Source organism: Bos mutus, chromosome 13 (genome assembly GCF_027580195.1).
Source record: "Bos mutus isolate GX-2022 chromosome 13, NWIPB_WYAK_1.1, whole genome shotgun sequence".
Classification (NCBI taxonomy): domain Eukaryota; kingdom Metazoa; phylum Chordata; class Mammalia; order Artiodactyla; family Bovidae; genus Bos; species Bos mutus.
In genome coordinates this window covers 9,166,718-9,190,042 of record NC_091629.1, presented here as the reverse complement: position 1 = coordinate 9,190,042, position 23,325 = coordinate 9,166,718, and the positions used below count along the sequence as shown (strand labels likewise).

General features: G+C 37.4%; 1 protein-coding gene across 1 annotated transcript in view; it reads right to left on the bottom strand.

The window, feature by feature from the left end:
• MALRD1 (MAM and LDL receptor class A domain containing 1) overlaps positions 1–23,325 on the bottom strand; it is a 576,646-nt gene that overhangs the window by 526,732 nt on the left and 26,589 nt on the right. The window contains exons 5-8 of the mRNA XM_070382053.1: positions 20,188–20,278; positions 9,745–9,846; positions 9,016–9,162; positions 4,191–4,357 (exon numbers count right to left, since the gene is read on the bottom strand). Of these exons, the coding sequence (XP_070238154.1) occupies positions 4,191–4,357; positions 9,016–9,162; positions 9,745–9,846; positions 20,188–20,278 (507 nt within the window). The remainder of the gene's footprint in view (positions 1–4,190; positions 4,358–9,015; positions 9,163–9,744; positions 9,847–20,187; positions 20,279–23,325) is intronic.

The window sequence follows — 23,325 nt, the reverse complement described above, 5'->3', positions numbered from 1 at the left end:
ACCGTTTCCAGGTCACATCACAATGAAGTTATAAAGGGTTGAGAAATACAACAAATTTTCTTTCAATAATTTCTTAAGCAACTTTAGTTATTTAGCACTGAGACACTATGTCCTCTGCTGATGCTTTTATTGGCACTACCAGGCAAGCTGCATTCACCACGTCTCTTCACTTTCACTTCTGAGGGTAACGTGTAGTTGTTTTGCTCTTTCTTCACAATGACTAATTGATTTTCCCCATTCTACCTGAAGAAGAATGCATTTACATTTTGTTCAAGAGGCTGAGCATAGTTCTTTCTAAACTTAACTTAGCATTTGAAAAACCATTTAATGGTATATTGTGTATGAAATCCAGACTTTTCTACCACATTTTCCTATCTGACAACACAAGTAATGCAAACAAAAAAAATTTACTCCAACTACATGATATCAGCTTTTAGTTTATATTTGTCCATACTCTCAGACTTAGCTAGTTACTTTCAACAGGTGTCAATGTAAAACACAAACCCTCAGGTCAGAAAAGCCTTCAAGTGATGTTCCAATTTTCTACTATCTTAAAATCAATCAAAATTATTTAAATGTCTTTACTCTCCTAGACTAGCTTCCCAGGTGGCAGAGTGGTAAAGAATATGCCTGCCAATGAAGGAGATGCAAGCGATGTGGGTTGCATCCTTGAGTCAGGAAGATCTCCTGGAGAAGGGAATGGCAACCCACTCCAGTATTCTTGCCTGGGAAATGCCATGGACAGAGGAGCCTGGTGGGCTACAGTCCATGGGGTCGCAAATAGTCAGACACGGCTGAGTAACTGAGCACACACCTAGAACTTAGCAACTGGACAAAAACAACAACAGAACTCCCCCAGACCAGGCTTAATAATGCCATTTTACCTCTCAAGAAAAATATTTATGATCAGATCTCTTAGACTTCTCTGCTTCTCCCCCTCCTCCCCCATCTTCCAGTGGGGGGGGGGGAATCAGATATCAAGTTCAAGTTTTTGTTTTTTTTAACTACTTTTGATTGCATGTGGTGATAGGTCCATGTACTTTAGCAAAAGCTCTTCTTCAAGGAGAGCTTATTATAGCTTTAAAACTTGTATCATACAAGAAAATATATTTTTCTAAGGCATTTTCTTTCCTTTCCCAACTACAGGATCCTCCTATTTATTTGCCAGTGGGAATTTAAAAAATATATAAAAGTCACCACAAGCTGGGAACCCTTACTATCCTTGGCTCACTGACATGGCAACTTTCCTGAGGATAAAGATAGGCTGTTGCTATGATTATTATCTTATAGATGATGGGCAGAGACTTAATCCTAAGAACAGTTAGATGGTACATACACTGAAGCTGACTTTCAAAGTTTCAACTTTTTATATAACAACTTTTCTTTCACCTATTTTTTATTTCTCAAGCTCTAAAGTACTCCAAAAATAAAATTGTGCTAAGCATTCTCCCTAGATATATCTTGGTTCACCTGCACACATTATCATAAGGGTTGTTTTTGTTATTCTATCCACAGATTATGTTAATGATCATTTTCATCAAGAGTTAATTTTTTAAATGATAGGTTTGAAGTCCTTTTTAACTTTGTGACAAAACATCAAGTTGTAATTTAAATGTATTGTGATGCAGATTTTTCACTACTGACCGACGTGTTACATGTAGCGAGCACAGTGAATAGTGTCAGAAAAGACTGGACAGTGCCTTGCAGAATACTGGTGAACTCATGGATCAAGTATCAGTCAACACTGCCTCAGATGTATACCTCCAATTGGTTCTGATTAATACACTGGATCAGTTCTCCACGGTTAACTTCTTCTTATAATGTGGGAGACAGAATCCTGCAAAGTCTATTATTATTATATGACATAGTATCTGAAACCAATTTATTTGCACTTTTTTCTTGTACAGTCCCAAAACCAGAGGAATGATACTGCTCACTTCCAGTAATTCATAATCTCCATATACATGCACTGAAACATAATCCACCACTGATGTTCAGGATATTAAAATAATCCTTAGTATTAGAAGATAAATAACACAACTTTCTACTTAGGGTAGTAACTCATTCAACATTTAATGAATATTAATTACCCATCTTGTGAAAAGCAGTATTGTAGCACCATACTTTTTAAAACGCATCTTTAACCATAATATAAGCTCAACAAAATCTCACAATTTTCTTTTTACAATGCCTTTGTTGAAGAAGGATTTGGAAATTACAGAAAGTTTCAAAGTACATGAAAGCTCACTGGACTGGTTTACGTGGCACAGCTGATAATAACTAAAAGATGCTTGACACTTGAATGCTACAACATATATACATAAAGTTAAACCTATTTTTGTTTGTGAAATTTCTCCAATTATCTGAAAAGTTTGCAGCCCTACAGAAAGGGCAGGGAGATGTTTCAGCCCCTCCACCCACCTCATACCACGTCAAATTGAATGAAATATATCAAATAGATTCTTGGGCAGTAGACTGCCAAATACTACTGAAAAAAAAATGTGATGAAAATATAGTTACAAAATGCTACAAATTGTGTCTCATCCATGTAACAGAGGAAAATGTATTAGGCCATCTAATGAGAGTATTTAGCTTTAGAAGTCTGTGAAGGTCCTAGAAAAGAGAAGGAAAAAAACTGGATATGATGAGAATGACACAAAAAGAAAAAGGGACAGGTGAAATGATAGAACTCAGGAGAAAAAGAACGCCTTGTCAATGTTCGAGTATCTTGGTAATAAGAAGTCTGATACTTGAGGATCAACTATGAAGTCACTTCACACTTCTAGAGCCTATTATACAAGATGAAGTACAGAAAGAGAAAGACAAATATCATATATTGATGTATATATATATGGAATCTAGAAAGATGGTAACTGATGAACCTATCTGCGGGACAGCAACGGAGAGGCGGTCATAGAGAACAGGCTTGTGGACACAGAGGGAAGAAGAGGGTGGGCCAAATGGAGAGACTAGCCCTGAAACACATACATTATGTGTGTAATATTAGATAGCCAGTGGACATTTGCTGTATAATACATGGAGCTCAGATCTGGTGCTCTGTGACAACCTAGAGGGCTGGGATGGAGTGGAGGGTGGGAAGGAGATTCAAGAGGGAGAGGACATATGTATACCTATGGCAGACTCATGTTGATATATGGCAGAAACCAATGCAATATTGTAAAGCAATTATTCTCCAATTAAAAATAATGAATTTTAAAAAAAGAACAAAAGAAAATGCTTCTGAAAGACGGTTAGTGGCACCTGATAAGTACAAGTGACAAACTTCCGTTGAAGAATGAACCTGACTGATGTCACACAGAGGTTTCAACTCGATTTACCCAAAGCCATCTGAGCAAAAGGAAACTTGATTGGCGGCTTTTACTGTCCTTTCCAATGTCAGGATTCCTGCCATTATTGTCAAATGTCTCCCATTTCTACAATGACTGCTGTTTACCCCTACGATTTCTTTATTCCTACCTGTAAATAAAATTTTCACAATAGAAATTCTCAGTGTCTCAAGTATTTTTTGCATGTGTAGAGAACTGTTTTCAGTTAAAGTTAGTTTTTTTTTTTACTCACTAGCATTACCACTACAGCTTTCACTCTGCCCAATGCACTATTTTTTTCCACTTATATGACTCATTTGGCTTATTTAATCAGCAATTATCAATCTTTTAAAACTGTATCTACTGTAACAGAACAAGTAATTTGCTTCCATCATATTTATAGCTTTAAGGATACAGAGATTAAAGGTCCAGAGCAGATCACATCAACACTTCAGTGTAGAGTTAATAATATGGAATCCCCAATACATTATGACACCATAGTTTCTTTTAACATATTTTCATGAGTTTTAAAAATCTTATGAAGTTTTTACAAACTACCACCATGACTTTTGTACATGACAATATCTCTGAAACCAATTTCTTGGTACATTTTTTAAAGGTATGCCAAATAAACAAGGTCCTACTGTATAGCACAGGAAACTACATTCAGTATCTTTTACTAAACCATAATGGAAAATAAAAACATAAACTCCCCCTCAGAGAAAAAAAATAAAAGTGTAGCAAATAAAGGCAAGTTAAAGAATACCTTCAGTCTACATATAACTAAGAAATAGAAACACAAATTGCCAAGAATAGAAATTTCATTTACTAATGAATTTGAAAGTAATACAAATTTCTTCTCACCTTATCATTAGACAGTCCTACTCTGAGAACACTGTTTTCCATAGCGTAATAGAATCGAAGATGGCAGCTCCTGCCCAGGCAGTGACACACGGAGCTATTCAGATAAGCCCTGCTGTCTAAATGGTTAAGAGTAGAAGCTTGCTTAGCCCCTATCCATAGACAGTAACCTGAAAAATAAAGGGGGGAAAAGCAACTTAGAAAAAAAACCCAGCTGTTTCTGTTTGAACAAAATTATCGTGTTTCTGGAATTTTCAAAATCAAGTTTGAAACACAAGTATTTTATTTAAAAGAATAGGATTTTTTTTAAATGACATCAACTACAAATTATAGATTTTCACTTTCGTATTTTCTTTTTTTTTTTGATGTGGACCATTTTTAAAGTCTTTATTGAATTTGTTCCAATATTGTTTTCTGCTTTGGTTTTTTCAGCCATGAGACATATGGGATCTTAGCTGCCTGACCAGGGGTAGAACCCTCACCCCCTGCATTGGAAGATAAAGTCTTAACCATTGGACCACCGGGGAAGTGCTGCCGTATTTGATTTCTAAAATGCATTGTAATTTCATCCTAATTCCTGAAATCAAAGTTTTATACCATCCTCAATATGAATGTTCTTATAAAAAGAAATCTATTGATATAAAAATCTCTGTGCCACCAAATGATCATTTAAATGTCACAATGCAATCTTTCTTTAATCAAAAATTCCTCATCTTTCTCCCCAGAATTATTTTCCCTTTTGATTATTTTTTCTATTCTTCACAGGAAAACCTTTATCATTTAAGGGAATGTAATTTAAACTGCCTCTTTCTGACCAAACTATGTTGAAGCACCAGATACTTACAATCCCACTAAATTACATAGATGGGTTTTGTAGTACATAAAAATATTGTCAATCAATTTTTCCCAACTGATTCTTAAAACTAATTTGGATTTGTTTAATTCAGTAATACATATAATGCAGAAATACAAAGCTATTTCTATATTTTCATAACTTTAATTTTCAAAAATAAGGTCTTTTGAATGCTCTATTTCCTTGTAAGATAGCAAATATTCCTACAGGTTCGAAAATAAACTATGAATTTAGTGAAGCTCTGATTGACTTTAATCAAAATAGTACAATAAATTAATACTTTGCCTCTGACCTATACACAAGGAAATGATAAATGACATAAAAATACAGTTTTATAAAAGCAGAGAACAATAAGCACAAGAGAAAACATTTCAAAAGGAAAAATAGATATGATGAACAGAGCTGAAACCATAGAACTCTCAGACTTGAGACCAGACACAGGCTGTAATAGCTAGAATTTCAACTACTTCAAATGCTGCACAGTCCTGAATGAACAGAGTCTAATTCTCTTAATGAAGTTAGAGATTAGGGCTGGGAATCTTGCTTATAAACCGAGATGGGAAATATGTTTACCCTCATTGCTGTGGCTAGGGCTAAGTGACAGAATGTGGAAAACATATGAGACCCTAAAACAGGAATGTTATTCACATAAGGTTCTGGGTTGCTGAGTAATACCACAATAAAACAGCTGAACAAGAAGGCAAGAACAAAGAAAAAGAGCTGTAAAGAATAAAGGTAGTGGAGAAAGAGAACAAATCTCATTGAAAAAGAGCCTGCAAGTTTTCCTGTTTCTGGACAACTATGTAAAGAGTTTGGGAGTTGCTACTCCCGTCCACTCAGCAAGAAAATATATGAAATGAAAATCAACAACTCCTCTTATACCCCTAAGAAAATTGAGATCAGGGTACAAACCACTGGGCAGGAATTGGTGACACAAGCAGAAATAGAGAATCACAACACACAAGACCAGAATCCCAAGAACACAAACTTCTGTGGGAATCAGTGCTGGGGTGGAGAAATCTGGACTGTATGAATGAACTGCTAGAGGCTCAGTGTGAACACACTTAAGAGCTGAAAACTCCAGACAGTCCCATCTTAGGGAGGACCCCATTCTGTTTTACCTCCAGGAGCCCTACCAGATTCTCACAGTAAGAGTTAGAGCAAAATCCCTTTTTGCCTACAGTTGAGACATTACTTTGTCAACAAAGGTTCGTCTAGTCAAGGCTATGGTTTTCCTGTGGTCATGAACAGATGTGAGAGTTGGACTGTGAAGAAGGCTGAGTGCCAAAGAATTGAAGCTTTTGAACTGTGGTGTTGGAGAAGACTCTTGAGAGTCCCTTGGACTGCAAGGAGATCCAACCAGTCCATTCTAAAGGAGATCAGCCCTGGGATTTCTTTGGAAGGACTGATGATAAAGCTGAAACTCCAGTACTTTGGCCACCTCATGTGAAGAATTGACTCATTGGAAAAGACTCTGATGCTGGGAGGGATTGGGGGCAGGAGGAGAAGGGGACGACAGAGGATGAGATGTCTGGATGGCATCACTGACTCGATGGACATGAGTCTGAGTGAACTCCGGGAGTTGGTGAGGGACAGGGAGGCCTAGCGTGCTTCGATTCATGGGTTTGCAAACAGTCGGACATGACTGAGTGACTGAACTGAACTGAGGGAGAAGAGAAGGCAACGGCAACCCACTCTAGTACTCTTGCCTGGAAAATCCTGTGGATGGAGGAGCCTGGTAGTCTGAAGTCCATGGGGTTGCAAAGAGTCAGACACGACTGAGCGACTTCACTTTCACTTTTCATTTTCCTGCATTGGAGAAGGAAATGGCAACCCACTCCACTGTTCTTGCGTGGAGAATCCCAGGGATGGGGGAGCCTGGTGGGCTGCTGTCTATGGGGTCGCACAGAGTTGGACACGACTGAAGTGACTTAGCAGCAGCAGCAGGGGAATAGATGGTTGCATGGCACCACTGACTCAATGGACATGAGTTTGAGCAAGCTCCAGGAGATGGTGAAGGACAGGGAAGCCTGGCGTGCTGCAGTCCGTGGGGTTGCAAAGAGTCAGACACGACCGAGCAACTGAACAACAAAACAACAAGGGGAAAAGGGGCTTCCCAGGTGGCTCAGTGGGTAAAGAACCTGCCTGCAAACGCAGAAGACCCTGGAGATATAGGCTCAATTCCTGGGTTGGGAAGATCCCCCAAAAGAGGGCACGGCAACCCACTCCAGTATTCTTGCCTAGAGAATCCTGTGGACAGAGGAGCCTGGTGGGCTATAGTCCATAGGTCGCAAAGAGTCAGACAGGAATGAAGCAGCTGAGCACAGCACAGAGGAAAAGGAAAGTACTAATTTTGAAATATACCTGGCCTCTCCTGTTATTCTTAACAAGGCTTTCACTCAAACTATTTGCCGCCACCACCATATAACTGACTGCAGTTGAGATCAGGGAGAAGTGAAATATCAAATCCATTAGGTTCTAACCTTCCACATGAAGTGAGGCAAATATCCAGACCCAGTCCCCTCTGGCATTCCTGTCTCACCTGATGTAAGGGAGGAGGATTTGTGAAGGTTTTAGAGCAAAAGTACCATTTCTCTCAAAGACTGAGATTGACTCATGGGACTATAGGATGCTTCCCTTCCTCTCACAAGTTATCACCACATCAAAAGTGGTCTTGTAAAATAACAAGGGCATGTTATTAAAAGAACAGCAGGCCTCAGACCTTATTTCAGAAGACATCTCTAGGGAAACACAAAGACAACGGTGGGACAAAAACAAAAATATCAGATACAATTTTCATCTCAGACATTAAAAGCTATCACCATCAGTAAACAGAGCCTAATCTATAGCTGGAAAAATATAAAAACTCATATTAGATACCTATTTATCTTAATTCCAATATGCTTGGCTTTCACAAAAAAATTACAAGGCGTACTAAAAGGCAAAAATATATAGTTTGAAGAGAAAGAAAAAGCATCAGAACTAGGCCCATAAATGACAGGGATGTTATAATAAGACTGAAAATTTTTTAAAATTAGGATTAATAAGTTAAGAGTTCTAACAGAAAAAGTAGAAAACATGCAAAAAGGATAATATAGGCAGAGAGTTTAGAATGTTAGGAATAAAAAACACTAGAACAGAAATGAAGAATGCCTTCAAAGAACTCATTAATAGACTGACTCAACTGAGGAATGAATCTGAGCTTAAGAATACAATAGGAACTTCCAAAACTGAAAAGCAAACAGTGGAAAATAAAGGAGCAATTCTATAATTCTATCTAAGAACTCTGGGAAAACTACAAAAGATGCAACATATGCATAATGGGAGTATGAGAAGAAGAGAGACAGGAAGAAAACCAATATTTGAAGTAGTAATGACTGAGAGTTTTCCCCCAAATCAATGTCAGACAGACACCAAAGTGCAGATCCTACAAGCTCAGGAAACACCAAGTAGGATAAATGTCCAAGAAACGACACCTACGCAAATTATTATATTAAAAACTGCAGACAAGGACAAGCAAAAATTTTGAAATACTCCAGACTTGCTTTGTAAGAAATGCTAAAAGGCATTCTTCAGAGAGAAGGAAAATGATGCAGGTCAGAAATTCTGATCTACATAAAGAAAGGAACAGTGTTAGAGAAGGAATAAATGAATCTAAAACAAAACATTTTATTTTCAGCTTGCTTAGTTGATCAAAAAATAATATTCCTGTTGATCAAAAAAAATATTCCTGTTGTTCACAACAGGAATAGTCTTAATGTATTTGCTAATTAAGTGAAATGAATTACATCAATAATATGAGAGAATTGAGGGAAGAATTAGGAGTATTTTATTATAATAAGTTCCTTGCACTACCCATGAAAAGTATAGAGTTATTTGAAAATAGATTAGTTGTAAATGCATTTTTATGAGTCTAGAGCAAACACTAAAAAAAGTAAAAATGGAAGTATAATTGATATGATTTTTCTTTGCTACCTTCATCATCACTGCTTTGATGTTGTTGAGGTGTATATTCTAACACAGGAATTTCTCTTGCTTTTGTGCGCATCCAGGAAGTTTGCCCAGCAGTTGCTTCTGATACCCAGTCACACATGTCAAATGCAAATCCACAGGCTTGACACACTGAAGAGAGGAGAGAAAGATGCTGGCAGACTATCACAGTCTACTGGAGTGGCTGCTTAACAAGGGCTAGAGCTGCAATCAAGGCTAAGCATATATACACACACAAATACACAAATTCATACCTATAAGCCTTAGAGTGAACTCTTCTTTTTAAAAGTTCTTAATTTGATCCAGACAGGCATCTTCCCAAATGAGAACCATTACCATACTTCCATTGTGGTTTTTTTTCATAAGAAATACCAGACTTTACCTACTTTATGGAATTCAGTTAGCTTAAACCACTTACTATTCATAATCACATTAAAATTTTAAAGAAGATACATTGTATTTAATTTCATGATTTTTAGAGCAACTGTTTTTCAAAACATTACCTTAACTTGATATATTTACTATCTTTCACTTTTTTAATAAACCACACACTTCCAATTACAATCCAGCTAAAACCCCAATGATACTCCTGGTAAAACGAGAACATTGATGACAACAGAGCTTGTCAAGTGAGTACCCCTACTAGCAGTTTGATATGTCTCTTGGGGTCCGAGTCTCATGGATGGCAGGCAGGCATCTCATTTTTACACTTACACCTCAATCCTTCGTCTGTAGAATCAAATCTGCAGAGACTTCTATCTGGATGGCATAGTTCCTTCTCGGTATTTGATGCCTCTTGACATGGCAAAATGTCATCTGTTAAATGTAAAGATTGGCAAAAAGTGAGCTGTGGTATCACTAGAAAGGATCATGGATTTCTCAAAAGGTTAACCTTTGTTCTACAGAGACTGCTGAACCCAACTCTTCTCTATGGCAGCATCACACCATTATATAGACAAAGAAACAAATTCAGGAAGAGAATTCTGAGAGAGAATAAAACAACCATGCCAGTACTTCTAGATTTTAATCAGATCTCTGTGGTGATTTCTAAGACCCCAAGCCAAAACATCTAGGTCTCCAGTGAAGTAGGTTACATGCCTTAATGTGGAAACAAAGAGACTGTCATTAGGCTGATAACTGTACATGTATCAAATACAACATATGGTACCCTCTTTACCTGGGTCCGCCCTGGATTTACTTTCCTTGCAGCTCTTCCAAATGGAGCCTACTTCCGCCCACTCCCCCCACCCCCATAGTCCTCCCAACACAGGACTTGAAGATGGTGGAATTGTCCTTTTATCCCCTGCTTCCACCGATAATTCTCACTCAGCACAAAAAGAGGCAAGAATATACCGTGAAGAAAATACAGACTTTTCAATAAGTAGTGCTGGGAAAGCTAGACAGCTACATGTAAAAAGAATGAAATTAGAACATTCTCTAATATCATAGACAAAAATAAAGTCAAATAAAGACCTGATTGTAAGACCAGATACAATAAAACTCCTAGAGGAAACACAGGCAGAACACTCTTTGATATAAATCACAGGAATGATCCATCTCCTAAAGTAAAGGAAGTAAAAGCAAAAATAAACAAATGGGACCTAATTATATTTTTAATTAATTAAGCTTTTGTACAGCAAAAGAGACCATGGGAATGGGAAAAAAACATTAGCAAATGATTACTAATAAGGGGTTAATGTCCAAAATATATAAACAGCAATACAACTTAACATCAAAAAACCAACCAAACCAACAAATGACCAGATAAAAATGAGGAAAAGAAATGAATAGACACTTTTATCAAAGGGGAAATGCAGATGACCAACAAGTCATGAAAAGATGCCCAACATCACTAATCATCAGGGAAATGCAAATCAAAACCACAATTAGATATCACCATACACTAGTCAGAATGACTGCCATCAGAAAGAACACGGATAACAAATGTTGGCAAGGGTGTGGTGAGAAGGGAACCCTCGTACACTTTTGGTGGGAATGAAAACTGATACAGCCACTGTGTAAAGTAGAATGGAGATTTCTCACCTGCCTAAATATTTGACTTCTGAATCTTTTGACATCAAATGATATCCCTCTCTGCCTGTGCCAGCTTGTCACCATCATCTATGGACACTGGTGTACCACCAGAACATGTTAAAGCCAAATCAAGCAGTGAGTCAGATCTTGGTTCCTCTGCTCAAGATCATCACACGGGCTTCTGTCCTACGGGAAATAGATGTAAAATTCCTTTGCACGATCCTCACACAAACCAGGCTTACTTTTGCCTCAGGACTTCTACATTTACACATGGCTTCCTTCCAATGTACACATGGCTAGTTCCTTCAACTTATTTTCTGAGAAAAAAAAAAAAAAAATATATATATATACACATTCTCCAAGTGACCATGCGTGATCTATTTAAAACTTTAAAACTCTACTTAAAACTTCATTTCCCCCTTACCTGGGCACTCTCATCTCAATTTTCTGCTGTTTTATTGTATCTAAAACATGTGTCATCACTTGACATAAAATACATTTTTCTATTTACTTGTTTAATTTCATTCACTGTCTGATTAAAATATAAATTCCATGAACTCAGGGATTACTGCTTTTTTTTTTTTTTTTTTTTACTGCTTCTCCCATACATCTAGAAAAATTCTTGATATAACATAGATGTTCAATATGTACCTGTTTAATGAATGGATAAATAAATGACCTAAGACCTATTTAATGAAATATTTTAAAATAGTACAAACTCTATATAAATTGTATTTTTATTGGAAATAAAATTGAACCAATTGGTTATGAAAATGATTTGTGCATAACATCCTTAATCTGGTTTCTCATAATGGAAGCTAACAAATGATGAATATGCAAAGCTTCTTGAACCTAAGATTCAAGGAAAATAAAACTGTATATGCAATTAAAGGAGTGTGGGCAATAAATGAAGCGAAGATTGAGCAATAACAATTACTGTGAAACAATTAAAACGGTAATTTTTGTAGATTCATATAAGAGCTACAAATCTTCTACCCCTAGAGCTCCATAATTAAATATTTGCCATAGTTCAATTAGATGTTGTATATTATCTCTAATTTTTTTACTATTTGTACAAAACAATACCCACAAAAGTGCTATAAACAAAAATAGCAAAACAGTGAAGTACAAATTGCATGGAATTAAAAAAAATTTTTTTTTGACGTGGATCATTTTTAAAGTCTTTGTTGAATTTGTTACAACATTGCTTCTGTTGTTTATATTTTGGTTTTTTGGCCAGGAGGCAGGTGGGATGGATCTTAGCTCCCTACCAGGGATAAAACATGCATCCCCTACAGGAGAAGGCAAAGTGTCAATCACTGAACCACCAGAGAATTCTCATGCATGGAATTTAAAATGCAGCTTGTATCAGTTGGTATTAAATATCTTTCACCAATGTTAGCCACTTTTACTACCTTTAGTCCCCCGAATGGAATTCGCAACCACAAAATCAATGACATGTGGGAGGGGTACAATAAATTGTCCATCAATTAATCTCCTGAACAGCTTTTTGTTTTAGTGTATTCTATTTCAGAGCTCAAAGCTATTTAAAGATGTCATCTATATTTATATTCATATTCAATTTTCTCCCTCTCCAGCCTCTCTCTCTTTAATTCTTACATTGCACCACAATCCAGCTGTAGAAAATTATCTTTGGCATTTTAAAATTCTCCATCAATGATGTATAATCAGCAGGATGAAGCTTTGTCAACAATTTCAAAGTCTGTACCGATGAAGCCACATGTGCAAAGCCTGCCATCCTTCAAATCTTATCTTGTACAAACAGGTTACATGAAATTGACCAGACTCCCTCAGATGGTACAGAATGAAATCCAAGCCTCAAGGCTGCTGCTGCAAAAGTTATAATTGACATCTACTTTTGACTCCAGGGGCTTTTGACAATTTCTCTATCAGTTTTCTTAAATCAGTAATGAATTCCAATGAATAGTCATTAGATCTTAAAAGGTAGCTAGAAATTAATAAGATAAAAAGGTAACTAGCTAAATAATGCTTATTTAACTGGATAATATATAAGCATTATTCAGGTTTTCATCAAGAGATAACTTGTATACTTGGAATGTTTATAAATGAGACTAAGGCAAAATCCTGGCAAACCAACCTAAAAATATTCACAGAATATTCATGATATTCTGATTGTGAGCTATATCATGCAATCTTTATAAGAATACATAGTGATTTGTTCAAGAATCAATGTTATTTAAGAATCAGTGATTAAGCATATTCTTATTTAGTCACAAACACTGATCTTTTTTCATATTTTCTATTTTGGTAAAGCCTAAACAGATCTTCCTTATAATAAACACACAGTGAATACCCCTGTCTTGGAAGGGCAGTGGTTAGATACTGTTGCATGGAAGTAATGCAATGGAAGCATGGAAGTAATCTAAAATATTTCTTTAATGTTATAAAAAGAATTTAGTTTTATTGTCCAACTTGAAAGCCTTCAGAAACCATGATAATACCTGTATCTATCACTTTATTTATAGAGTTGTTTATACTTCTATAGTAAAAAATAGAAACTGTTTGTTTTCCTAATGATAATAGTACACATGATAATCTATGTGGTGAAATAAAATATAAGAACAAGAGAAAATCTATCTAGTGGATTTCTCATGATCAGAATTTTCCCAATTGTAAAAAGTTACTGTTTCTTTTTAATTTAAAAAAATTTAAACAATAAAATCATACATTTCTGGTATTTATTTCTGTGTGTTTTGACAAACATAGAGCCATGGTCTGAAAATCCATCGATATCTCATTTAGTCAGTCAGGGCTCTCCCTAGTTGCTCTGATGGGCTGAACTGTACCCACCACCACCAATTCATAGGTTCAAGTCCAAACACTCAGTAGCTCAGAATGTGACCATATTTGGAGATAGGGTCTGTAAAGAGGTAATTAAGGGAAAGTGTGGCCATAATGGCGGGCTCTAGTCCAATATGATTGGTGTCCTTAAAAGAAGAGGCATTTAGCACATGGACACAAAGAGAAAGAAGACTATATGAAGACCAAGGAGAAGACAGTCATCCACAAGCAAGGGGAAAAAAATGCAAGAAAAACAAACTTGGTGACCCCTCGATCCTGGATTTCCAGCCTTCTGAATCATGAGAAATGAAATTTCTGTTGCTTTAAGCCATCTGTTTGTGCATTCTTAGTCTCTTCAGTCACATCTGACTCTGTGCGACCCTATGGACTGTAGCCTGCCAGGTTCTTCTGTCCATTGGATTCTCCAGGCAAGAATACTGGAGTGGGTTGTCATACCCTCCTCCATGGGATTTTCCTGACCCAGGGATCAAACCTGTGTCTCCTATGTCTCCTGCTTTGGCAAGCAGGTTCTTTACCACTAGTACCACCTTAAGCCATCCAGTCTGTGATATTTTTTTTTTTTAACTACTGCCTTAGAAAACATGCACTCCCCCTGGGGTAATTAAGGCAGGTATCTAGTGACCCAGAGTATGAAAGCCTAAAGAGGTGGCTGTCGGTTTGAAAAATACACTGTAAGGCGAGCTGGTTTACTGTCTCTAGGAATTGGTTCACTCTGGAAGAGACAGACCCTCTGTGATCAGCAAGACACCGGGTATCAAAGCATCAAAACAGAGAAAATAAAAACACGGTAATAGAATCGTTCCCTTGTCTCAAAAGAAAAAAAAAAATCTGAACAAATTTTTGAAAGCACACTAGTTTGAAGAAGAAAATAGAGAAGTCTTGTCAGGAAACCTATATATCTTAAACAGAACCATTTCTATAAATCAAAATGACCACCAAAAGACTTATTACAGCATTCACTTTCAAGTGGACTCATTTCCAAATGCTATATATCTGCTGTAAAATGACAGAAAACACAATGTTTCTACTAAACCATGGCAAATGTTTGCCTCAGCTTAATTCATCCTGATAAAAATCTCATTATTTTGAAGACATATCTTTATTTTTGATACTGAAACAAAACCTAAAAAATAATATAATATTCTTAGCATAAGTTTAAGTACTGCTAAAGAAATATATTCCCATGATATTTTATTTAAATCTGCTTTTTATGGAATGATGCTTGTGGCTCGGCAGAAAGAAGAATTCATCCAAAATCCCAAATACTTGATATTTAAATAATTTCACATACTCTTTGTTCAATCTGTTATTCAATTCTCAGCATTTAGCTGTGGAGGCAAATCAATACTGTGTGTGTATGTACGTACAGGGACTTGGAGTGTGGGGGCATTTTCTGTAAGAGAAGGCTTCTCAGAAAAGACACCCTGACTCAGTCTGAAAGGATATCTAGTAGCAGGACAGGTCAAAGAAAATTTTTATGAAATAAGCAGAGGGAGCAATGTTTGCAAAGATATGCAAAAAAGGAGATAACACTGGACTCACGAGTAGCTCTTTTGGGTCAGAATATGGGGATTCTTGGGGGAATTAAGAAGAAAGAATTTGGGCTGGTGTGTAAGAGCAGGATACTGGTGACCTTGTGTCATGACAAAAAAAAAAAAAAATTCTGAATTCCATTCTGAAGGCAATGAGAGTTACTGAGGGATTTAAATAAAGTAGAGATTGGTCATAGTTGGATGTTAGAAAGTACAAACCGGTGGATAGCAGATAGTAGTGATTAGTGGAGTGGAATAGACTGAAACTGGAATTTTCAAAATCCAAGGAAAAAAAATGTGGGACACACAAAATCAGAGTCAGATGAATAATGATAAGTAAGTGGAGACAATTAGAGAAATATAAGAACATACTCTCAATAATGTTTTGCACCAAGTTAATGTGGAGGTGAGAAGGGGGAAGAAGGACTGAAGAATGACTCCTTGGCTTCTATGTGAGACCAAACAGGCATTAATGACTAAAATAGGGAACATAGGAAAAGAAATAGAGTTTGAAAGAAGATTGGAATTTAATTCTAAATATGCTAATGTTGAGTTTCTGTAGCAAATGGATGCTTACTCAACTTATAAACCTGTTCTCCTTGCCTTCCTTTATTACAGAGGCCAAATTTAAACACTCTGTTTTCTTAGCCTCCCTAGCAACCAAGGTTATCTGCCTGACGATCATCTAGCTGATGAACGATGTGTCCAAAACTATGTCCTATGCCATTCCTTCCTTCTTCCTATCCTGAATGAGAGAGGTTATTCCAGAAGCATAGATGGCAAGTAGCAAGGAAACCCCTTAGTCCTTGAATTTAGCGTATCAGAGTTGAAGAATCTATGCCATGACTATCTATCTCCTCTATTAAGTCATCTGACAAGTGAAAGTTACTCAGTCATGTCTGACTCTTTGCAACCCCATGGACTAAACATTCCATGGAATTCTCGAGGCCAGAATACTGGAGGGGGTAACCTTTCCCTTTTCTAGGTGATCTTCCCAACCCAGGGATGGAACCCAGCTCTCCTGCATTGTAGGCAGATTCTTTACCAGCTGAGCCACAAGGGAAGCCCCAAAATACTGGAGTGGGTAGCCTATCCTTTCTCCACGAGATCTTCCCAGCCCAGGAATCAAACTGGGGTCTCCTGCATTGCAGACATATTCTTTACCAACTGAGCTATCAGGGAAGCCTATTAAGTCAAAAGCAAAAGCAAAAATCTCAGGGTTTTCTGCTTTCTTGCATCCCAATGCATATCTAACCCTATTTTCCACTGGAGTAGGATTTTCTCATGGAAATGTCCAGAAGGTGTTGGGTTGGCTCTGCCTGAACCTTGGCCATCACCACCAGGACCACACGAGACTGAGACCATTGACTTTAGTCATCCAGAACCCTACTCCAGGGCAGTCACTGCCAAATGCAAAAAATCAACACAAGACTAGGTCTCATGGGTCCCAAAGGCTAGTTCTGTTCTTAAACCTAGAATTGGCTGACTTCACAAAAATTTCCTAAGTATATTATTTAAAACGTAGGCCCCATCCTCAGTGATTCCCATCTAGCAGGGCTGGAATGAATCCCAGAATCACTCTTTTACATGATTCTGATGATTAACTAGATGTAGTCTGTCAGTGCATGAATTTGACTGGAGAGTCTCATTTGAAAATTTAATGCCACCTAATTTTACCATCTCTCACAGTCCCACCATTTATAAAATGTAACTCCATCTGAATACCAATCCTATCCCATAATGCTTTCTCCTTTGTCTCCATTAGTCCTCATGCTGCTGTGTTTTCCTCCCAAAAGTTTAAATATGCTTTCAATCTTCATTCTATTTGAAAAATTAAACCCGTGCACCCTCACATTCAAAGATTCAAAGAACGCTTTGTGACCTTGACCTGAGTACAGAATTTCTCTAAAAGGAAACCACTCACTTTGCAGCTTTTCCCAAGGGGAGAGATCTTTTTCCAATGCCCCATAAAACACAAGGCCAAAAATTAAAGTCATCATCCTTCTAAATCCCCAATGTTGCTTCCATACACTGATTTATTCTTCCATGTTGTAAAAACATCTTGGCTCACGACATTCAACTTATAGCCCTGGGTCATCCATGCAGGAGGTCTGATTTCCATATTTATTGAAGACTTCAGTCATGGATTTCAAAGTCATCTTCTCTAGAGCTTTATCTTGTGATCTCGTATACACGTAACAATCATGTAAAAGCCCTACCCAATAATTGAGCTTTAAAGTCCATATCTCATCTTCATGAAACTTTATTTCCACATCACCTCAGAACAATATGGTGATAACACTACCTGGAACTATTCTTAGAAATTGTAGGTGCCAGTATTTTTCTATGTGACCCCAACTTTTCTTTGAATGTTCAAGTATCTGATGCTCTCACTCCCATTATTATTGCATTTTTTATTTCTATAGTGATGTTAAGGAGTCCAGGTGCTTACTAAAAACCTGGCATTTGTCTTCTGAGTAATTATTATGGCCCATCCACATAGGCCTTTGTCCTAGGGTATGGGTCATAGGTACTTAGAGAAACGGCTTTGGTTCCCAGAGCTGAAGATGAAGAGTTAAGTTCATGTCTGAAATGCTAGCAGAGTCCTGTTACAAGCAATCTCAGGCCCCAAGCACAACCCAAGCATTTTCCTGCATAATTTGCTGTGTAAACAGTTTCAATGGCAACAGCCATTTCCTAACGCCCTGATGGTCCAGGAAGTCCAGTCAAGAGCTGATTTCATGGCTTTGTTCTCCTTTGAGGGTGATCAGCCAGACTGGGCAATAAATACAACTATTAAGGATCATTTTGTCTGGCAGACCTCAATTTCTGTAGAAACTACTAAACTGAGATATATAATGTCCCTGCTGAGGTGATCAGGGTCAGGGACTAGATGTTTCATTAAGAATCAAGTATAAGTGGGCTGTGCTCTGGTTCAGAAGCAACCATGCAGGGTAACAGAAGAGAGATTATTAAGGGAGTTTTGAATGGCAGATCATGCATCGCCTGGAGTTGACAATGTATTCTCTACTGGCATATTGCTTCCCTTCTGATAAGTCTAAGGAATATTATCTGCTTGTAGTGAAAAGTCACTGATGTGCTTAATAATAATGCTTAAATAATAATAATATTGCTTAAATTATTTACTTCTAGGAATGAGTGGAGGTTACAGTCTGTTCCTTTAAAGTTCTACATTTCACATCTATATTTTAATTTATCCTATCATGATTTCTTACTAATATATACTAAGAACTGAAAATACAAAGATGAAAGAGAACTTTATGTGTTCCATGTTTAGAGGGGCTGTCATCAGCTCTTGTAAATTTACCTTGATTTGAGTGACAAGAGACACAAACCTATAAGCTCTTATAACAGCAAGAAGTGTTTTTTATTTTTATTTTTTTTAATTTTATAAAGTGTTTTTTTTTAATTTCATTTTATTTTTAAACTTTACATAATTGTATTAGTTTTGCCAAATATCAAAATGAATCCATCACAGGTATACATATGCTCCCCATCCTAAACCCTCCTCCCTCCTCCCTCCCCATACCATCCCTCTGGGTCGTCCCAGTGCACTAGCCCCAAGCATCCAGTATCGTGCATTGAACCTGGACTGGCATCTCGTTTCATACATGATATTTTATATGTTTCAATGCCATTCTCCCAAATCTTCCCACCCTCTCCCTCTCCCACAGAGTCCATAAGACTGTTCCATACATCAGTGTCTCTTTTGCTGTCTCGTACACAGGGTTATTGTTATCATCTTTCTAAATTCCATATATATGCGTTAGTATACTGTATTGGTGTTTTTCCTTCTGGCTTACTTCACTCTGTATAATAGGCTCCAGTTTCATCCACCTCATTAGAACTGATTCAAATGAATTCTTTTTAATGGCTGTGCTTTTTAAGTATCAAAGCACAATGCAAACATCCTTTATCAAGTTTCCTTGGTCTCTCTTAGGTAGACTGGAACATTTTTTTCTTAACCACATTTCTTCTGTTACTGGAACATTTTTATTTTAACCACAACTACCATTTCTTTGTATCCAACTAGAACTTGGAACCCTCTCTACAAAATAGCTTTCTTGATTCTATCATATCATAATAAAATTTCAAAAGGAAAAAATTCTATCAAATATCTATACTCAAATATATCAAATAAATGTTATTACTGCATATTAGACTAATTTCATCCTTACCAACTTATATTTTAAACATTGAACTTTCCTATTGAGAACAATGTGAATGGTGAATTGAATATTACACAGTTAATATAATCACAGGACTGATATGGATAATTTTTTAGATCTGATGTGTGGTTTATTGATCTAGTTGTTTCAGTCTAAATAGAAAATAGATTATAACTAATATACTTCTCCATTTGTGTCTTTCAGTGGCTTAGTTTAATTGATTCTCCAAGAAGACTGTTTCAAATCAATGGGGGCCAGTTTTCTCCTGATACCCTAGAAAGCATAGAATTCTCTGGGTAAGATTTAACTAACCAGTGTAAATATTGCTATAGGGTTCCAAATCTGAGACTAAATTACACACTTCAGTTCTTTATAGTAGCCTGTGTTCACCTCTAGCACAAATCTAGTCATTGTACCACAGTGTATAAGGACAATAGAAAATAGTTCACTCTAAAACATTAAGCAAAAATAAAAGAGCAGATCAAAATCATTACACAATGTTTAAACTGAACTGAATTTATTATACAATAAGGATCAGAATGAGAAAAATATCTTACCATCTGCTGGCAAGCAGCCTGAGCTGAAAGATAGATCATCAATAGCTATGACTTCATCCTGAGCTGAAATCATCTGGCCTTGAAAAATAACCTGGACAAGAAAAATAAACAAAAATAAAGAACAAGGGACAGTATTTTCTTACAGTCTTGTAGCACAGAGTCTACAAATAAAAGAAACATGATACTTCCTAGAAGCACATGGGTGACCATGCCAATTCCAAGTGGAGAGAGATCTATACTTTGAAGAACAAAAAAATGCCTGGATGGGAGGGGAGTTGGAGGGAGATTAGATAAATGTATATGTATGGCTGAGTCCCTTTGCTGTCCACCTGAAACTGTCACAACATTGTTAATTGGCTACACTCCAATACAAAATCGGAGAAGGCAATGGCACCCCACTCCAGTACTCTTGGCTGGAAAATCCCATGGATGGAGGAGCCTGGTGGGCTTCCGTCTATGAGGTTGCACAGAGTCGGACACAACTGAAGCGACTTAGCAGTAGCAGCAATAAAAAATAAAAAGTTTAAAAACAAAACAAACAAACAAAAAACACCTGAACCAAAAATGTACAGTCTTCTCTGTATCTCACATGTTTAGAATAGGTTAGGTAACATATTTGTGAAATGAATCAACAGCCACCTGGTTTCTTCCCTGTATCATCTTCCATGTTTGGTTCCTATGCCTTCATACTGCTTAGCATTTACCAGTTCTGGGAGCCTCACTCCATCTTAAGCTCTGGTTTTCAGTATTCTGCATCATTAAGCAAAAGTAAAGAGCAGATCAAAGTCATTACCTCTGGTTCTCTGAATTTTACTCAAAGCCCCATCTTGAATGTCCTTGTCCTATCCTCCTGCACATTTTCTGCCATTATCTAAACATAGCTTGGGACACTAATTGGAAATCATTGTTCGGTGACTTACTGTTAAAATGACCAAATGTTGTACTGTGATGGGAGGCCAGCTCAAGTCTCCACCAAGAGGAAATACTCTAGCATAATGAATCTGAGAAACTTGGAAAGATCAAATAATCCTAATTACTTAAATCAATGGCTTCCCTAGTGGCTCAGACAATAAAGCGTCTGTCTGCAATGCAGGAGACTCGGGTTCGATCCCTGGGTTGGGAAGATGCCCTGGAGAAGGAAATGGCAGCCCACTCCAGTATTCTTGCCTGGAAAATACCATGGATCTTGGAGCCTGGTAGACTACTGTCCATGGGGTCGCAAAGAGTCAGACATGACTGAGTGACTTCACTTTCACTTAAATCAATAAAACATTGGTGTATTGGTGGAGAGTATTCTCCTGTCCTCACTAGTGAATATCAATAATGTGTAAGGCTTAATTCATGGATGCATTAAACCTGTGTGCATGACTCAACCTTATTCATAATGTAAACATTATTTCAAGACATCACACTGCTTCTTAGATGAACATTTGGTCTGTATCACAAACCCTAGCAGATCATTTTGCTGTCCTGCATTTTCTTTTGTTCCTGTACAACGTGATGTCCTAATATATTTCCTTTTAAGCCAGAGATTGTCTACTAGTCTGTTAAAAATGTGATGAAAAATGTCCATAATGTATCCAGTGAACTGTCAATATATAGCCCTAAGAAAGTCATCCTCTCTTCACATAAATTAGAATAACCATGGGACTACTTACAAGTCAGGACCATGATGGAAAAAGTCTATCAAAAATTGTGATGTAGGGATGGCTTCATATGAAGGTAGCATAGCATAGTGTGTATGCTCAGTCATGTCTGACTCTTTGTGACCCCATGGACTGTAGCCTGCCAGGCTCCTCTCTCCATGGGATTCTTCAGGCAAGAATACTGGAGTGTGTTGCCATTTCCTGCTCCAGTGGATCTTCCAGACTCAAGAATTGAACCCATGTCTCCTGCATTGCGAAGCAGATTCCTTACTACTGAGCTACCTGAGCAGCCCCCATAGCATAGTGATTAAAGTGTATATTTGGAATCAGATTACTTGAATTTAGATCCCAGATACACCACTTCCCAGCAGGAAGAGCCTGGAGAAGTTACTTAACACTTCTGTGCCTCAGTTTATTTCTTTGTAAAAAGGTACTGATAAGAATAGTTATTACCTATATGATAAGGTGTATGCAAGGTAACAAACGAGTCATCACTTACACAACTGCACTTGACCTATATAGTTGGCATCAACCAGTCCATTCTGAAGAAGATCAGCCCTGGGATTTCTTTGGAAGGAATGATGCTAAAGCTGAAACTCTGGTACTTTGGCCACCTCATGCGAAGAGTTGATTCATTGGAAAAGACTCTGATGCTGGGAGAGGGATTGGGGGCAGGAGGAGAAGGGACGACAGAGGATGAGATGGCTAGATGGCATCACTGACTCGATGGACATGAGTCTGAGTGAACTCCGGGAGTTGGTGATGGACAGGGAGGCCTGGCATGCTGCGATCCATGGGGTCGCAAAGAGTCGGACATGACTGAGCGACTGATCTGATCTGATTATGGCATAGAGTTATTAAAATATTTAAGCTACTGTATAGTGTTTACTAATTAAAAATCTACTCTGCACAGATTAACTTTATTCTTCTTGAAAGCCTATTGATATAGATACAGTCCCTAGTTCCTGCTGAACTGAACACTTACCTATAGCAGCCACATTCAAAAAAATTTTTTTTTCTTTTAAATTTTTCAAATCTTAAATATATTGTATTGGTTCTGCCACACATCAACATGAATCCGCCACAGGCGTACACGTGTTCCCCATCCTGAAACCCCCTCCCACCTCCCTCCCTGTACCATCCCTCCGAGTCATCCCAGTGCACCAGCAGTTGAAATGCAATTATTTTAGTATAACTGAAAACATTTCTATAGTATTACAATGATCAAGGATAACCAAAAATTAATATTTGGATACTAGGATTTCAAGGTGTCATAAGGTACTTGCAGCAGCCACATTTAAACAGAAAAGTGGAAATAAGTGTTGACCAGTCTCTCTTCTCCTCCATGCTCTCCCCACAAACCCATTCATCTTCAGGACTTTAACTGTCACCCAGGCTCATGAATACATGTTTATATCAGGAATGTCAACCTCTTTCTCTTGAGCTCTCCTTCCCCATCTCTACCATCTGTTGAATATTTTCAGTCAGGTGA